This window comes from Chrysemys picta, chromosome 1 (assembly GCF_011386835.1).
Source record: "Chrysemys picta bellii isolate R12L10 chromosome 1, ASM1138683v2, whole genome shotgun sequence".
Taxonomy (NCBI): domain Eukaryota; kingdom Metazoa; phylum Chordata; order Testudines; family Emydidae; genus Chrysemys; species Chrysemys picta.
The window spans coordinates 104,706,684-104,724,342 of record NC_088791.1 but is presented as its reverse complement, the minus strand read 5'-3'; the positions used below and the strand labels follow the sequence as shown (position 1 = coordinate 104,724,342).

The 17,659-nt window shown below is 49.2% G+C and overlaps 1 protein-coding gene and 1 long non-coding RNA gene across 2 annotated transcripts; one reads left to right on the top strand and one right to left on the bottom strand.

Annotated features, from left to right (window-relative positions):
* Nucleotides 1–1,598: 1,598 nt before the first annotated feature.
* LOC103306305 (uncharacterized) lies at nucleotides 1,599–17,579 on the bottom strand. Its single transcript, XR_509142.4, has 4 exons — nucleotides 17,119–17,579; nucleotides 8,044–8,243; nucleotides 7,414–7,518; nucleotides 1,599–5,472 (listed from the first exon to the last, which is right to left on the bottom strand). It is a non-coding gene; the product is annotated as an uncharacterized LOC103306305 (long non-coding RNA).
* Nucleotides 10,297–16,257, top strand: LOC135972648 (uncharacterized). Its single transcript, XM_065551359.1, has 2 exons — nucleotides 10,297–10,344; nucleotides 10,414–16,257. Exons 1-2 carry the CDS (start codon nucleotides 10,297–10,299, stop codon nucleotides 14,776–14,778), a joined length of 4,413 nt encoding a protein of 1,470 aa, XP_065407431.1. The 3' UTR covers nucleotides 14,779–16,257.
* Nucleotides 17,580–17,659: the final 80 nt, after the last annotated feature.

The following is a 17,659-nucleotide window of genomic DNA, read 5'->3' as shown; positions in this document are numbered from 1 at the left end:
TAATGTTTGTAAAGAACTAACTTCAACACCCATATGTTACGTCTGAGGTGGTACTATCCCCATTTTACACAGTGGGGATTGAGGCACAGAGATTAAAGCCAAAATTCTCAAGTGCCAACATATTCTGAGCATTAAGTTTGAGAAGTATAGGGCCACATTTTTCAGAGTACTGTACTAGCATTTTATATTTTCAGAGCACAGCTTTCATTGACCTCAGTTGCAGTTGTGAGTGCTCAGCACTTCTGCAAATCAGACCCCATGTGTCTCAAGCGGGGTGCCTAGAAAATGAGGAACACACAGAGGCCACCTATGAAAATGTTGGTTCACGTGACTTGCCTAGCCTCTCACAGGAACTCTGTGGCTGAGGCAGGGATAGAATCCAGTTCTCCAGGGCAGCATTTGGTTGTCTTAACCATGCAACATCCTTTCTCTTCCTGCAGTTCTCTGCCACATTCCCTACACACCTTTCAACTTCAGCAACCAATGAATCAGGGTCCTACAGACAACAGCACGTATGATGAGAAGGGATTCCTACTCATAAAGTATCTGGGGGTAGCCGTGTTAGACTGTATCCACAAAAACAACGAGGAGTCCAGTGGCACCTCTTAAAGCTGGGCCTAATATACTGCTATTAAAGCCTGTTAGTTAACTCCCACTGAATAATTCATACCTTGCTGTAGCGCATCAATATTTGGTTCATATATGTGGTCTTATACTTAAGGCGCATCTCTACTACTGTTAGTCTGCATCTGGTGAAAGGTCATTCTGTACCTCCCCATAGATGAGTGGTTGTTACTGATGGCTACCGTGACACTATTTTTTTTTCCAAAGGGACTCTTGGCCACAGATCATATCAATGATATTTCATGCATTAGTCCACTGAGAAATGGAGCCATAGCCTAAGCTTAACATTTTCTCCTAGGGATGAGTGTATCACATCTGCATCATGCCAATGCCAACTCCAAGCTGCCAATTCAATTTGCTGCTTCTGTTGGCAACAAAAGAAAGACAAGGTTTAATTGTTTGTTTTTAAATGTAATTCACAGAAGATCATGAAAAAAATCACAGGAGGGACTGGAAGAAAAGCCAGTTAACAAAACCAAAAACTAGCACCTGGCCAGAAAAGCATGTTCTCTAAAAAGTTCCTTAATTCTGAAGCATGACTTAGAAGAGAAGCCTTGATCCTATAGCCTGATCAATTATTATAATTATAAAATTTATAGAGGTGCAACAGGTACTTGTCTTGAATAACCCGTTCTTTTTCAGGTGGCTACCTAGTTAATTCTGAAGATGAAATTGGTGAAGCATACACAGATATTATGAGCTTTACTTAATACAAATAATTGAAATCATGGGAAAAATCAATATACATAAGAATAAGATGTTCATATTTAGTTTTTCACTGTGCATACTTATTTTCCTTTCATCTTTGTTTCTAAGGCTCTCCATCAAGTTATAAGTGGAGATCACAGGAGAGCACTGGGTCAGGCTTCCCCTGGTGCCCCAACAATAGGTTGCATAACTAAATCTTTTATGACAGGTTTCAGAGTAGCAGCCGTGTTAGTCTGTATCCGCAAAAAGAACAGGAGTACTTGTGGCACCTTAGAGACTAACAAATTTATTTGAGCATAAGCTTTCATGGGCTACAGCCCACTTTATCAGATGCATAGAATAGAACATATAGTAAGAAAATATATATACATACAGAGAACATGAAAAAGTGGAAGTAGCCATACCAACTGTAAGAGGCTAATTAATTAAGATGAGCTATTAGCAGCAGCAGAAAAAAAACTTTTGTAGTGATAATCAAAATGGCCCATTTTAGACAGTTGACAAGAAGGTATGAGGATACTTAACATGGGGAAATAGATTCAATATGTGTAATGACCCAGCCACTCCCAGTCTCTATTTAAATCTTTTATACACCTCTTATTTCATCCATGCATGTCCGGGACCATATATGATAAGGTTTTGGCCCCTGCCCATGTGTGCTATTCCAGCTAACCCTAGTTAAACTTCTGACCACTGAAGCAACCCATTTGTGTTAATGTACCAATAGTTTTGATATGTGAATGCAGTTAGCTGCATGGCTACCTTATTGCAAAGGTACCCTAAGGTACAACCGTATGTTCGTTTGTAGTTTACCTATTTATCACATAGTGCATTTCTAAACTATCACAAGATACATTTTGCTAACACAGAATACTCATGTTAGCTTATGCGACTGCCAACTACTTTTGGACCTCACTAAGCCCTTAATACTAAAAACCTATAGCCAAGCCTATTTTTAAAACATATATTTGGATTTTTCTAGTTCCTGTTACAGCTTCAATAATGTATATTATTATTTCTCTAAGGAGGTTAGCAAATAGATTATATTTTACCCAAAACCATATGCCCTCCAAGGTCAGTTTGGGGCCACCAGTCAACAATCCTCATGTATCTTTGTTGGCAGTGGAGTCCCAGCTGAGCAGGTTCTTTCAATAGTGAAAACAATTTCTATAAGAGCAGGTGACATCTACGATGAAAAACAGTCTGTTTAGAAACAAGTCTGCTGCTATCTCCTATACTTCTGAATTTTGCTCCTTTTTCTTTATTAATAAAGGTATTTGCATAAAAATGCATGCTTTGGCTCTTCAGAGTTCATCTATTCCTGCAGCTTTTTTCCCCACACATGAAGTGTTTGTGATATCACAATTGGTTGCTGTGGAAATGATTAGATCACAAAGAGAGGATTATAATTTTAGGTAGGGAATATGCAGCAGGAAGAGATGAACTCTCACGCAAGGAGACCTAGTTTCTATGCAGTTGTCATTGGTTCCTTCTCTTTCTCTCATTCTGTATTATTACTAAGGAAAGAAAATATGTATTTCTACAGAATTGCTACGTAGGATGGCTTTCCAAGTGGTGTCAGCAGCTCTACTTCCGAAACCAACAATGAACTGAGATCACAGTTTCTTAGACACCATAGTTATTTCCCATTGAAAATTGCAATCTGATACATTATAGTTCTAAAGCTGACATGGAAAATGAGGCATTATTATAAACCTATAGCAAGACATCTCTCTCTTAGATTAGCATTTTCCTATGGCACCTTTCAGACTTTTGAAAGGATGGATCACTGGCCACTGGCAGAAGAGAGAATACTGGACTACTGACTCAGTATGGCCATTCTTTTGAGATACCCAAGTGTTTTACGACAATATGTTAGATATTCATAGCGCAGTGACTGTGAAAGCAAAATCAGCAGTCACCAGGCACTTTGGGGAAATAGCTGTTCTCAGTGCCCAGCCTGGATAATTGGGCTAGCTACTGGTGTTTTCCGAGGGAGCTGAAGGAGGAGATCTTCCCCCGCTCCCCACACCTCCACGTCTATCTTGGTGCTACTACAGTAGCCTCTGTACTCCTGCACGTTGGGTCAATGTTGGAGATTCTGTGCAACAACAGATCAATTGTTACTGTGTTACATCCAAACAGCCACTGCATATGGTTGTGTGGGAACCCTTACGGAGCTGAGTTCTGTAGGGATGCTGGGTGTGTGCATAACCCCTGGCTGCAGTCTCTAAAAAAATCTGTTTCCTCCCCCCTCAATGGCACTGAACCTCTACTGCTTCAGTCAGGGCCCTCTACACGCATGGAGGAAGGAGCAGGATTTGGAGCTCCACAACAGTTGACACAGATCTTGGTACTGGGAATCTGTTTTACTGAGAAAACCCCATGTCCTAGTCAAATGCCCTATCCCTAGTTCTCTTTGAAACATGCCACAGCAGCTCGAGACAAAGGGAGTTCAGTTTAATATCTGCTCAGCAGCAGCAACCCTCACCCCACTCCAAATACCACACTGCAGTGTCAGCATTAAAAATAATGAAGCCAAGCCTAGTGTGGTATTGAGCCCAATGCCTTCTGAGTAAGAGGCAAGATGCTGCCAACAGAGCTATACAGACAGCTTTTATAAGTGTCTAAAGGTTCCAGGAGGGATATTAACTTCTCAGGGGAGTAAATTCTCAGGTAGTCTGTGCTATAAAAAGAAGAGAAAATTATGTAATACAGAATGGAGAGTTTAATATGCATTTGCAGGTCACCCCTGAGATTGTTGATGGCACACTTCTGTTTATTACTCAAACGGGCTGATGAACCCTCTCGGACTTTTTGTTTGAGAAATGGTTATCTTCCTGAGGGTTTTATCACTGGAACACTTTTTTTAAAAACAGTTGGTCAAACATAGTTAGACTTGGACAGATGTTTTTCTTCATTTTGGAAACCCTTGAAAGATACGCTTTCAGATGAGCTCTGCAAGGGATGATGGGATAGGAGCTGTGAGAGCTTTTATCAGCACAGAGCCAGATGTCTCCATTATGTCTTTTTCCTTTCAGTGGATTCTGTCATTTTAATTTTTCCTTTCTTTTCCAATGCAATATTTCGTTCTTGTCAAAATGACAGGCTTTTGTTGCTGCTACTTTTAAAAAGTTTTGTTGAATATAATATAAAATGCTGGTAAAGTAACAAGAACACTCTACATAGGTAAAAGCCCCTTTCATCTGCATACGTCAAAGCATTTTAGAAACCTCAATTATGCCTCACCATTTGTAACCGACAAGGCCGTGCACAGGTGGAAGCAAGAGTTCAGGCTACCAGTTAGAGCTGGTCCATGATGGGCAGAGTCAGGAAATGAGCCAAGGGTCAGTTTCAGAGGGACAGAAGCCAAATGCCAGAGGCAGGGGGTAAATCAGAAATGTAAGCCAGAGACAGAGACAGGGATCAATTCCTGAGAGACAGACGTTGTATGCCAGAACTAGATGATCAACCAGAGCCATAAGCCAGAGGCAAAGCTGGAGATCTAAGCCAGAATTCTGAAGCTGGTGGGGAGCAGGGACTGGAACAAGGGCTGGAACAATGCAGGAGCAGGGACTGGAACAAGGGCAAGCACAGCTGAAGACATGGTACACATTGAGCAGCTGCTGATCTGCTGTGGGGGCCAGGCTTATCAGCAGGGCTGCTAAACCAGCAGCCAATCAGGGGCTGTGGCCACTCTGTCAGTTCCAAAGCAGTGCAGCTGGGCTCATGGGTTACCTAGAAGCAAAGTTAATCAGGAAGCAGACCAGAAGCTCCTGGACACCACTCCGTCTGTGAAGTATATTATTATCCCTAGTTTACAGAAGCGTAAGTTGTCAAACAGGTTAATTCACTTGCCAAAGATCACACAGGGAGTCAGCAGCAGAGCTAGGAATAGAATTCAACAATCCCAATTCTTCTTCAAGTTCTGGTCCCTATGTGAATTCCACACGTGGATACATATACGTGCCATGTGTCTGAGTCCAGAAGTTTTTCCAAGCTGTTCGTTGACCCATACATGCGCAGTATCTTCCCTCGTGCTCCCGACTGAGGAGGTGGTGCGGGTCTATGCCTCTCCAGTTCCTTATTACTTACGCATGGCGTGAGTTGCAATCCTGTCCTCCTTTGCTTTTGCAATCGCTAAAAAAAATATTGTAAATATTTGATGTAAATAGTTGTCTTGTAGTTTAGAAATCTTTGAGACTCTGTCGCTATAGCAGAAAGGCCAAGGGGCCCAGCTATAACCTCATAGAGAATTTCTAAGTGCGTCTTGGAATGCATATTAGAATAGTATCAAATAGCAAAGCTTCCCCCTCCTAGGGGTGTTACAGCTCACTCCACGTGAGCACAAGCAGTCTCCACAGCATCCTTATCAGACATCCCATTGCAGAACATTTGCAAAGCTGCAACGTGGCGATCTGTCCACACATTTATGGCAGACTACGTCCTGACTCAAGCAGCAGCTGCTGATGCAGCAATAAGAATGGCTATATTACAGGCAGCTCTGCTACCAGCTTCCTCGCACCCACCTCCACACTTATCACTGCTTGCAAATCACCCACCTGTGGAATATATATAGGGACCAGCACTCCAAGAGGACAAGGTTACTTACTGTAACTGGAAATTCTTCGAGATGTGTGGTCCCAATCTGTATTCCACTACCTGCCCTCCTTCCCCTCTAGTTTGGAATCCTACTGCATGGCGATAAGAGGAGGAACTGGAGAGGCATCGACCCACACCATCCCTTATACCATCGGTCAGGAGCATGAGGGAAGATACTGTATATCTGTGGGTCAACGGACACTGCTTGGAAAAACTTCCAGACTCAGGCACCCGGTGTGCATGCATACCCACGTGTGGAATACAGACAGTAACCACACATCTCAAAGAATGTCCAGTAACAATAAGCAACCTCCTCTTCCCAGGCCCTTGATCTAACAAGGAACCATCCCCTCTCTTAAATTTTAAATATTCCATCTAATGTTAGCCATGTATTAGGACATACATTTGAACTATGAATCATTCAGTCTAGATGACATGCATTTGAGGGACTGGGAATTTTCTGTATCCCCCTTTATTTGTCCCCATTCATCCTTGTGTACCCCATACTGTGCTGATCAACTAATCCATTCAAAAAGGACTTGATGCACTTCCCTCACATACGGTCAATACCATTTCAAGTATCAGTCAGAGGGTAGCACTAGAGACATAAAGCGTGCTTGCTCTCTTTCCCCAGGAGGTGAGACTGCTGCCTCCACAACCCCACTGGCCTGGAAAGCAATGAGCTCGAGACTCAAACATGCTTTGAAAAAATAATTTAGATTTTTCCTTTAAATTGATGCCAGTCTTGAAATCTCCTACACCACAGTGTTTCTAACGGGTCCAAAGTGGCAGCATTTAATAGTGGCTTCCTTGCAGATTTCCTTCTGAAGCACTGACTTCAGTGAGTTATCTTAAAGCCACAATATGTTGCAAACACCCACCCAAAGACTATTGGTCTAATAAAAGATATTACCTCACCCAAAGACTGTCATCCACCTAGTACAACACATTCTCCATAGTGGGATTTGCATTACTAGTTATTCTCAGGGCTTAGTGTGAATCACTGGAAAAGACAGCCCAGTTCAAGTTCACAAATTAATCACGTTAATCATTAACCACACACAAAAAAAAAAAAAAAGAAAGAAAGAAAGAAAGAAAGAAAGAAAGAAAGAAAGAAAGAAAGAAAGAAAGAAAGAAAGAAAGAAAGAAAGAAAACAATATCAGAAATAATGTATTTTTTTTTAAAAGACAGCACTTGATACTCAATGCAAATTAACACAGTGCCCTAAGGAGCTCTCTACTTGAGTCAAAATACATCTTCTAACTTCAATATTTAAAATAGAAGTCTAAAAGCTATTCCTTCTACAGTATGAACTACCTGCTATGAGCAAATTGATAGGCTTAGGGATATTTATCCCATCCACAGTGGACTAGAATTTATTACCACGTATTACACATTTCCAAATATAAATAAAAATTAATACATTGAGACTATCTGTGAGTCACAAACTAACTGGTGCACAGATCTATTGTACTTACTGGTGGATGTACTACTGCCCTCTAATGGATAGACTGAGACAGGCTCCAGCATGCCTAGTGTGTCCAGAGTCCTACTGTCCAGGCCTCTTTATGTTCAATTTTAAACTAAAATGTACAAAAAATATGAATCAACCAAATAGGTAACTTCATATAATTTATGTTATTGCCCTGTAATCTGCACACAGGGTTTGCCCTGCACTTTTACCATGACGTCTGATTAACCACTCCTTTCTATACTCTACTCTGCCAATGCCCTGTGTCTTGATACTTCCTTCATCTCAAGTTCCCATGCGTAGAATATCCACTCTGGTTTTATGCCCCATGTAACTCTCCTTCAAAACCGTCTTCAAGACTCACCTCTTTTGGTCATCTTTGTACTACCAACCCTCATCCTAGACATTGTCCAAGCCAAAAATATTACTTTATTAAGAACCAAAAGCCAAGAAAGCTCTAAAAAGACATGTTCATAACACTCAGCTTATCTTTCAATCTTTCTTTGTTGTCACCCTCCAATACCTCCCATTCCCCCTCCCTTTGCTCTTCTTCTCCCTCATTGTGTCAGTCTAATTTAGATTATAAACTGCTCAGAACAAAACGTCTCTTCATTTGTCAGTAAAGCACTATGCACACCTATAGTACTGCATCTTCTTCAAGTGAGGTCTCCAATGTAGAGGCTGTTGACCACCAACTTCCATCTTTTGCAGTCACAAAAAAGTTGTAAAACTCCACTCTTCTTTGGATACCAGTCCACCTGATGACATTTCCAGTGTAACTGACTCTCTTTCTTCCTCTTCCTGGTTTTCCTGTGATCTTGCCTGATAGTATGAGTGCTGAAATGTCCACAAAAAGATGTTAGTCTTTTACATAGGGTCTCAAAGTAATTTTACTCTTTTTAAATTAATCCTTCCCATCATTTCTTCATTCATATGTCTACACGTACAGTGCTGCAGCGATACAGCTATGCTGGTACAGCACGTCTGGTGAAGACGCTCCATGCTGGCAGGCGAGAGTTCTCCTGTCAACATAAAAAAAACACCTCAGCGAGTGGCAGAAGCTCTCCCACCAACACAGCACTGTGCACACAAGCACTTATGTTGGTATAACTTATTTCGCTCAGGAGTGTGGTTTATTCACACTAACATAAGTTATGCCGACATAGGCTGGCCATATGTAGTACTTCAGCATTCTAGTGCAGATGTGCAGTTTTAAATTTTGACAACACATAAATCTTTGGAAGTTGTTGAATATATCTTTTACAAGCTGTAGCCCTCTCTTGATTTCTTCATCACATCTCCTGTCTGAAGTTGTTAGATCCCTTAAGTAGGGAAACCTATTCACTTGTTCCACCACTCAACCACCAAAGTATAGATGTTGCCTACTTTGTGCATCACTGTTTACTTACTTAGTATTGCATAAATAATCAAAATAAAAGCCTAATTAAAAAGAAGTAGCTCTGCCCTGTGCTCTGAACACCATCAACTTCAGGAAACAGGGTGAAGTGTAAGCCTTGTGAACCCACTCTGTTTCTTCATCCCGTATCTTCCTGTGTTCATCATCCTGGGCTGGAATGGAGGTGTGTGGTGGGGCGATTACCCCACACCTAGAGAGACTGGGCTGCGGCAGGCCTAGGCGCCTGCGTAGACGCGCGGCCAATCAGGAGAGGGCTTACTGGGAGCCAATAAGAAGGCAGATTGGAGCCAGCCAATCAGGACCCGGCTTAGCCATATAAAAGGCTGCCCAGAGCAGGAGCAGTCAGTCTGTCCCAGACCTTCAGAGGGGAAGGTCTATCTCCAGAGCTGGGAGGCCAGCACCACGGACAGCGCAGTGCAGGCCAGCCTGAGAGAGTGGGAGAAGGCCCTACTCCATAGCCTGCTAGGCGGCAGGCCTGGGAGGAGGAGGCCTAGCATAGCGAAGGGCAGTTGGGGAAGCGGTCCAGAGGGATAGTCAGAGGAGGAAGGAGAAGGAAGACAGTGAGACTGTCACACGAGGGCCTCTGGACCGGGACTCAGAGTAGTGGGCGGGCCTGAGTCCCCCCCCCCCTTTTTCCCCCCTTTGTTTGCTGTGCTACCCCACGCACAGCCACAGGCCGCAGGGAGCGGCCGGTCAGAACCACACCAGATCCTAGACTGTGAGGATTGGACTTGAAGGTGTGGGGCTGTTGTTTACCCCCCCCCCCCCCGGAAGGGGGTGTGATTGGACAAAGGGACACTGTCGGAGGGCAGTGCTCCGGGAGAGGACGCCGACGTCGGGAGCAACGCAAGTCCGTGCACCCCACAGAGGCGAGACGACAGGCGGAACGCCACCCAAAGAGGGCGCTCTACTGGCGCAAAACTAATTCCCCGAAGCGGCCAGGAGGAGGCGCCACAGCGGTGAGCCACAGACCCTGTCACACGTGGTGGAGAATGCGGGCATAGCGGTCCGCCCCTGATACGAGGGGCCAGTGCCAAGACTGCGGACTATTGCCCAGAGCAGTGTCTTGCGCAGACAGACGGTCGACCCAGATTGTGGGTACAGACCCGGACCCACCAAAGGGGTCCAGAGTGAGGGGATTGAACCGGGAGTAACCCGCTGAACCCCAACATGGAGGCTGAGAAGTTATTAAAATGGCTGCTAGAGAAGCAGCAAGAGCAGTCGGCCCAGCAGCACCAGCAGCAGATGCAAATGCTGCAGCAGATGACCACTCAGCAGCAGCTGCTGATGACTCAGCACCAAGAGAATCAGCAGCAGCTCCTCCGAGAGTTGGCCACCCAGCAGCGGGTGCAGCAGGAACATTTGGTGCAACAGATGGCCGCACTGTTACGGCCGGCAGGAGGCACCCCTGCCGCCCCCATGGGAACCGGACTGGGGGATACCCCAGAGGCCCTACCAATACGCCTCACCAAGATGGGGCCCGAGGATGACCCAGAGGCCTATCTGGTCACATTCGAGCGGGTGGCGACTGCTGCCCGGTGGCCCTCAGAACATTGGGCCACGTTACTAGCCCCTTATTTGACGGGGCAGGCTCAGGCCGCATATCGGAGCCTCGACCCCCGGGAAGCACTCGAGTATGCCCGAGTCAAGGCGGCCATCCTAGACCATACCGGCATTAGCCCAGAGACCTACCGACAGCGTCTCCGTAAAGAACAATATCCTCCGGGGGCCCGACCCCGCGCCGTGGCCCAACGCATCCGGGACCACTGCTGGAGATGGTTGGACCCACAGGGCCTGACGGGACCCCAGGTGGCGGAGCTGGTAGCCTTAGAGCAGTTCACCCAGATCCTACCCCTGGGAGGGAGGGCCTGGGTGCGACGGCATCGACCGGCCACCCTCCCCGCAGCAGTGGCCTTAATGGAGGATTACTTGTCGGCAGAGGGGGCGGACGCGCCACCCCGAGCGGCTGGAAGCCTTGGTCGCAAGGGCGGCGCAGAGAAGGTAAACTCTCGTGGGGCGGGAGCCTCCGAACCACTGGCAGGCCACAGCCATGGGCGTCCGAGGCCTCCCAACCCTGAACCCCGACCCAAGTTACTACTGGGGACGACTCGGAGGGAACGACAGCCCCCGGAGCGAACAGGCCCCCCCGGAGGAGGCACAAGCACGGCCGAGACCCGAGAGAGGTGCTGGGACTGCGGTCAAGAAGGACATTTCCGTCGAGATTGCCCTTTTATGGACTGCAGCTACGGGCAGGCCTGGATGGCCGGACAATGGGCCCGGAAGAGAGGGGCAGGAAAGTTGATAGTCCCGGTCCGGGTGGAAGGGAACCCCACCAATGCCCTCGTAGATTCGGGGTGTAGTCAGACCCTCATACGAGAGGGGCTCGTCCCAAATCTCAATCTTTCGGGACCCCCGATCTACCTACAGTGTGTGCATGGGGACATCTGCCAGTATCCCACAGCCTGGGTCAAGATGGGAGTAGGCGGCCGAGAGGAGGGTCTCCGAGTAGGAGTGGCCCCTAGGCTGGCCTACCCGGTGGTGTTGGGACGAGATTGGCCCGGCTTCGGAGAGGTCCTCCTAAGATATCAGCCACCCAAGCCCCGACCAGACAGGACTATAGCACCGGGAACGGGGCTGCTTGGGAGCAGGCTAAGGGATGACCCCGGTGAGGGGACCTCCTCGGCGGCGGAGACCCCTGCGAATTGTCCAGGAGACAGACCCCGTTCGGTGGAGGACGCCCAGGCAGAGTTAGAGCGTGATGGGGACTTCTTACAGGAGCAACGGGAAGACCCAACCCTAAGCCGAGCCTGGGAACAAGCTAACAACCCTGTCATGGAGGGGGACGGGACGCAACGGATTCCGCAGGGCCCCCGCTTTGAGGTATGGCAGGATCGCCTGTACCGAATAGCGCAAGAACCCCAGACCCGGGAGACGTTCCGTCAGCTGTTAGTCCCCCGGAGACTGCGAGCCGGCCTCCTCCACTTAGCCCACGCGAACCCTTGGGCTGGGCACCTGGGACGTGAGAAGACCCTACAGAGGGTGGCCCGCCGGTTTTTCTGGCCAGGCATCCACCGGGAAGTGGCAGACTTTTGCGCCTCGTGCCCAGAATGCCAGCGAGCCGGACCGAAAGGGGTAGCTCCTGCACCCCTGGTACCCATGCCAGTCGTGGGGGTACCCTTTGAACGGATCGGGATGGACCTCGTCGGCCCCCTTGAGCGAAGCAAGACAGGGAACCGCTTTATACTAGTAGTCGTGGACTACGCCACACGCTATCCCGAAGCCGTTCCTCTAAAGACAGCGACGGCACCGACCATTGCGGGCGAACTGGTAAAGATTTTCGCCCGGGTTGGGATACCCGGTGAAATATTGACAGACCAGGGCACCAATGTGTCCTCTAGGTTAATAGCTGAGCTATGTCGCCTCCTCCACATCCGGACCCTCCGGACATCGGTGTACCACCCGCAGACTGATGGCTTGGTAGAGCGGTTCAATGGTACACTAAAAGCCATGTTGCGGAAGTTTGTGGAGGAGGACCCCTCACATTGGGATACCTTGTTGCCGGCCCTGCTGTTTGCAATAAGAGAGGTACCACAGGCCTCGACGGGGTTCTCGCCCTTCGAGCTCCTATACGGCAGGCAGCCCAGAGGAATACTGGACCTCCTGAAAGAGGAGTGGGAAGCACAGGAAACACGGGTCCTTGGGACCACACACTACGTGCTACAGCTCCGGGAGCGACTCCAGACGTTAGGGGCCTTCGCCCGTGAAAACCTGGAACGGGCCCAGGCAGGTCAGGAGCGCCTCTATAATCGAAAGGCCAGAGGGAGGAAATTCGCCCCAGGCGATAGGGTGTTGCTGCTGCTGCCCTCGTCCGAGTCGAAGCACCTGGCCAAATGGCAGGGTCCCTACGAAGTGATCCGACGAGTGGGACCAGTCGATTACGAGGTCAGACTACCTGGTCGACGCAAAGAGACCCGTATTTACCATATTAATCTCCTAAAGGCCTGGAAGACCCGGGAAGCCATGTTCATCGGCCCGTCCACCCCAGAGTCGGAACTTGGACCCCTAGCAGGAGATCTTCCCGACCCCGGACCGGCTGTGGTGGGGTCAGGCCTCGACCCCAGACAGAGAGGACAACTGCAACAGATGCTGGAGAAGTTTTCAGATGTCTTATCGGCCCGCCCGGGCCGGACGACCCTAATGAGTCATCATATTGCCACAGACCCCGGGAAGAGAGTGACGGACAACCATCGACCGTTACCCAGGAAAATGTGGGACACCGTCCGGCGGGAGGTGGAGACGATGTTGGAGATGGGAGTGGTAGAAGAATCGACGAGCGAGTGGCGAAGCCCTATCGTCTTAGTACCGAAACCAGATGGGGCGACCCGGTTTTGCATCGACTTCAGAAAGGTCAACGCTATCTCTCGTTTCGATGCTTATCCTATGCCGAGAGTGGATGAACTGTTAGAGCGCCTCGGAGGAGCCAAGTACCTGTCAACTTTAGATTTGACTAAAGGATATTGGCAGATCCCACTGACGCCAAACTCCCGAGCGAAGACGGCCTTCCCTACACCTTTCGGCCTCTTCCAGTTCGTAACCATGCCGTTCGGCTTGCACGGAGCAGCAGCCACATTTCAGCGCCTGATGAACAAGGTCCTCCAGCCCCACGACCAATACGCGGCAGCGTACATAGATGATATCGTGGTTTATAGCCTTGACTGGGAGAGCCATTTACACCACCTGGCTGCAGTACTGCAAGCCCTCAGAGCGGCCGGCCTAACAGCTAACCCGGCGAAATGTCATTTAGGCCAAGAAGAAGTGACCTACCTGGGATATACGGTAGGAGGGGGGAAACTAACACCCCTGATTAGCAAGGTACAAGCCCTCAGAGATGTACCCACCCCTACGACGAAGAAGCAAGTGCGTCAGTTTTTGGGATTAGCTGGGTACTATCGTCGTTTTGTACCGGACTTCGCATCTATAGCTGCCCCCCTATCAGACCTAACAAAGAACTCCCAACCTCGACAGGTACAGTGGACTACGCAATGCGAGCGAGCCTTTAACACACTCAAGGAACGGCTCACTCAAGAACCAGTACTACGACATCCCGACTTCACGAAGGAGTTTATACTACAAACCGACGCTTCGGAAGTCGGCCTAGGCGCAGAACTCTCCCAGGAAGTAGACGGGGAGGAACACCCAGTACTGTATTTAAGTCGGAAGCTGTTCCCCCGAGAAAGACACTTCTCAACAATAGAGAAAGAGGCCCTGGCGGTACGGAGGGCTATCGACGCCCTCCGTTACTATCTGCTCGGGAATAGTTTTAAATTAATCACAGATCACGCCCCTTTGCGATGGATCCACAGCATGAAAGACACGAACGCAAGAATCATGCGGTGGTACCTTGCCCTCCAGCCTTACGACTTCCAGGTGCTCCACCGACCGGGTAAGGCCCATACTAACGCCGATTTCTTCTCCAGGCTAGGGGAGGAGGGTGAAGAATCGGGTCAAGGAGGGGGATCCTTAGCGCAGGGGGTGGTCTGCAAGGGGGCAGTCAAGCTCCCATCCAACTGCCGAGGCCCTGAACAGTTAGCCCTGACGGCAGAGGATTTGCCACGCTTGTACGGGGTGTGTCCCAAATGCACAGAGAGTGCGAGAGGAGGGAGCATACCCCAGCCTAGACAGACGGCCGTGGGAGGAGAACCCTTGCGGGAAGCCCCGGCGGAGGACCAGCCCACACTCCTGGGACCGCCGAGGACTGCGATTTCTCCAGGTCGAGAGGGAGCCTCACTGTGGGAGGGACCAGCCGAGGCGGTGGACCACGAGACCCGTGGAGAATCAGGAGATCCGTGGGACACTCTGGCAGCGGAACCGATAGAAGGCAGCTTAAGGGGAGAGACGGACTGGTACGTCGGACCCGGTAAGCCTCAGCGTGTTTCGGTGGGACCCCCCCGCTGAGACGGTGGATAAGCCGGGTTACCCGTTGGCAAAGACTAGTTTCCGGGACTTTGGGGCCAGTAGGCCATAGGGCCCAGTGACAAGGGCTAAGTTTCTAGACTTTGAGCCGGTAAGCCGAGCCACGGCGGGACACAGGTCGCTCTCCGAGCTCTAGGCCATTAGGCCGGTTAGGATACCCCCCCCCCCCGGGAGGGTTCTTAAGGGGGAGGGTGTGTGGTGGGGCGATTACCCCACACCTAGAGAGACTGGGCTGCGGCAGGCCTAGGCGCCTGCGTAGACGCGCGGCCAATCAGGAGAGGGCTTACTGGGAGCCAATAAGAAGGCAGATTGGAGCCAGCCAATCAGGACCCGGCTTAGCCATATAAAAGGCTGCCCAGAGCAGGAGCAGTCAGTCTGTCCCAGACCTTCAGAGGGGAAGGTCTATCTCCAGAGCTGGGAGGCCAGCACCACGGACAGCGCAGTGCAGGCCAGCCTGAGAGAGTGGGAGAAGGCCCTACTCCATAGCCTGCTAGGCGGCAGGCCTGGGAGGAGGAGGCCTAGCATAGCGAAGGGCAGTTGGGGAAGCGGTCCAGAGGGATAGTCAGAGGAGGAAGGAGAAGGAAGACAGTGAGACTGTCACACGAGGGCCTCTGGACCGGGACTCAGAGTAGTGGGCGGGCCTGAGTCCCCCCCCCCCTTTTTCCCCCCTTTGTTTGCTGTGCTACCCCACGCACAGCCACAGGCCGCAGGGAGCGGCCGGTCAGAACCACACCAGATCCTAGACTGTGAGGATTGGACTTGAAGGTGTGGGGCTGTTGTTTACCCCCCCCCCCCCGGAAGGGGGTGTGATTGGACAAAGGGACACTGTCGGAGGGCAGTGCTCCGGGAGAGGACGCCGACGTCGGGAGCAACGCAAGTCCGTGCACCCCACAGAGGCGAGACGACAGGCGGAACGCCACCCAAAGAGGGCGCTCTACTGGCGCAAAACTAATTCCCCGAAGCGGCCAGGAGGAGGCGCCACAGCGGTGAGCCACAGACCCTGTCACAAGGTGGATAAGGAATGTAGGAAAGAATGCCATGGAAACAGGGCCACAGATATGCTTACTGTATTTACCACCACCACGCAAGTCTCCTTCCACCTTGGACAGCAAAGAGCCCCTCTCTGTGACTAGAGGCGCTCATAATAATGTACCAGCCAAGTGATCACCCATGCACTATATCATTAGCAATGGTCCCAGATGGTGGGAGTCTTCCATTCCAGCCCATTCATCTTAGCAAATGGTTAATGGTCTTGGAATCCAAGTAGGACCATAGAAACAGGAGCATGATCACTTGTGGACCTTTGGGAACAATTCTGTATATAAATGAGTAGTGTGCTACAGACCTGCGAGGTTTTCACAACGGTGCTTAGCACTACCATAGACAATTAACATTACTGCACTTCTTATCTACTGTAAATACTACTGTACTTAATATAGGCAAGACCTCAGGAAGAACAAGTTCTGCAGTCAGGAGTACTCTACAGATGATTCCCTCCACTAGTCCCATAAAGTCTAGGAACTAGCAGATCTTAAACTTCTTGATGGGCACTAGAGAGAGAAAGGCAATCTCTCAGACCATTTACAGCTTCACAGATTGTAAAAAGTACCTTATTTTCCAGGTGCAATGTAACAGGCACTAAGTGGAAACTACATTTCTGCTTTGTTAACTATTGTGACTTTGTCTTCCTGTATGTTTGTACAGTTCCTGGCTGAATGGGGCCATAATCCTGGCAGCTCTTTGCATGCTACCATAATAACTAATATAAATACATATAGTAGTAACAGATAAGGAACTGATGAGAAAACAATTTTTTACTTTACTACTGGTCTAAGACTGAATAACATTTGGTTGTTGTTTTGTTGACAGAAGGAACTATTGATCTGCAAACAGAAATATACTCCCTGATTCTGCACTTATGCACATGCTTAAATTTACTCCCACAATGGGAACACTCATGTTCACAAATTTAAGCATGTCCATGCTTGCAGGGCAGAGGCAACACTGAGAAGAAGAGGAAGATCTTTCTAGCAGGACGGCTTCATGATGGAGCCAGTGGCACAATGAATAACAATAGATCAGAACCCAGTAGGTTTGAATCTTGCCTGAGTCATGAGTTACTGCAGCTTTTATAGTGTAGCAGTTCTAACGTTAGCCTAAGACATTAGATGTCCCTTAGCTTGAAACCAAGCAGGATTATTTTAAGCAATCAGACACCATGGTGATTATGCTGCATACAAACTTAAATGGAAACAGAACCTTTACAATAGGCACATTTTTAGGCCAACCAACACTAAAAGGGAAATTAGAAAGGAAAAGCACCTGCTAGGTCATCTAGTCATTGCCTTGCCAGCGTCGGATTGTTCTGTGCCATACATTTGCTCATTCATTATCCCTTTCAATAAGGTGGTTGTTCCAAGCAGGTAATTCACTTATTTAAAATAGTGGCAGAAGATCTGTGGCGTTTACTGACATTCAGGAATGAGCTTTTAGGGTGGCAGGCAGATGCCGTGGGGCAAAGCTCCCTGCGGGGGGAAGGGCTGCTGAGCATCGTGCAAAGAGCCCCCTTCTAAATGAATGCCTCGAGGGCGCTGCAGACAGGGCACTGCCTCCATCCCCTTAGCTCCTGGGGGGCTACTGAACACCCTCTGCCTGCCCTGGGGAGTAGGCAGCGGCTGCCTAGTAGAGCTCTCGCCGGGCGCGTGCCCCTGCCCTCCGCCCCTCTCCCAGGAAACCCCGTGCTGGGATAAGCCCCTAGTCAGAGGGAAAGAACCAGCCGCCGCCCGCCCAAGAACGGGCGGTGACCTAGCAGCGGGCGCGCGCGCCGCGCCCCCACCCTCGGCGCTGCAACAACCGTACCCTG

Excerpts from the sequence above, each read along its gene's own strand:
- LOC135972648 (XM_065551359.1), top strand. The coding sequence starts at position 10,297 with ATGGGGCCCGAGGATGACCCAGAGGCCTATCTGGTCACATTCGAGCGG. Across the intron at positions 10,345-10,413 it reads ATCTGGTCACATTCGAGCGG|GCTCAGGCCGCATATCGGAG; the intron begins GTGGCGACTGCT and ends TTGACGGGGCAG.